Raw genomic sequence first — 469 nt, forward strand, 5'->3', positions numbered from 1 at the left:
CCGCTGCTGCTGCTGCTCTCGCAGCCGCAGCAGCAGCAGCAGCAGCTGCTGCTGCTGCAGGGGGCCCTCTTCTTGCCCCTCTTCCTCCTCAAACCCTCAGTTGCTGCTGCAGAAAGCACAAAAAATCACATAGCTGCTGGGGGGCCCCTCTGGGGGCCCCCCAGCCACCCCGTCCGGCCTAGGCCGTCTGACTGCGGGGCTCCCAAAGCTCTTCTTCCCTTCTGGTGTCAAACTGCTGCTGCAGCTGCTGCTGCTGCTGCTGCTGCTGCAGGGTGCGACGCGCGGGCGCCGTCGCGTGGCTCAAGTCCCTCATAGCCCCCCACTGTCTCCTGTGGGGCGCAGCAGCAGCAGCAGCACTTGCTGCTGCTGCTGCTCCCCGAGCTGCTTGTCACCAATAGAAGCAGCTGGCGGCGCCAGCAGCAGCAGCAGCAACTGCTGCGCTGCTGGCCACCCGGGGGCCCCCAGGGGC

The 469-nt window shown here is 67.2% G+C and overlaps 1 protein-coding gene across 1 annotated transcript; it reads right to left on the reverse strand.

Moving 5' to 3' along the window:
* Positions 1-178: 178 nt before the first annotated feature.
* On the reverse strand, positions 179-329 carry ETH_00035525 (uncharacterized protein; the record flags this gene model as incomplete). The annotated part of the gene is made up of 1 exon (XM_013374485.1): positions 179-329. A coding segment is annotated over one exon (151 nt), but the record flags the coding sequence as incomplete, so codon positions are not given.
* Between the last annotated feature and the right edge of the window lie 140 nt (positions 330-469).

This window comes from Eimeria tenella, genomic scaffold (assembly GCF_000499545.2).
Source record: "Eimeria tenella Houghton genomic scaffold, Eth_scaff2083, whole genome shotgun sequence".
Classification (NCBI taxonomy): domain Eukaryota; phylum Apicomplexa; class Conoidasida; order Eucoccidiorida; family Eimeriidae; genus Eimeria; species Eimeria tenella.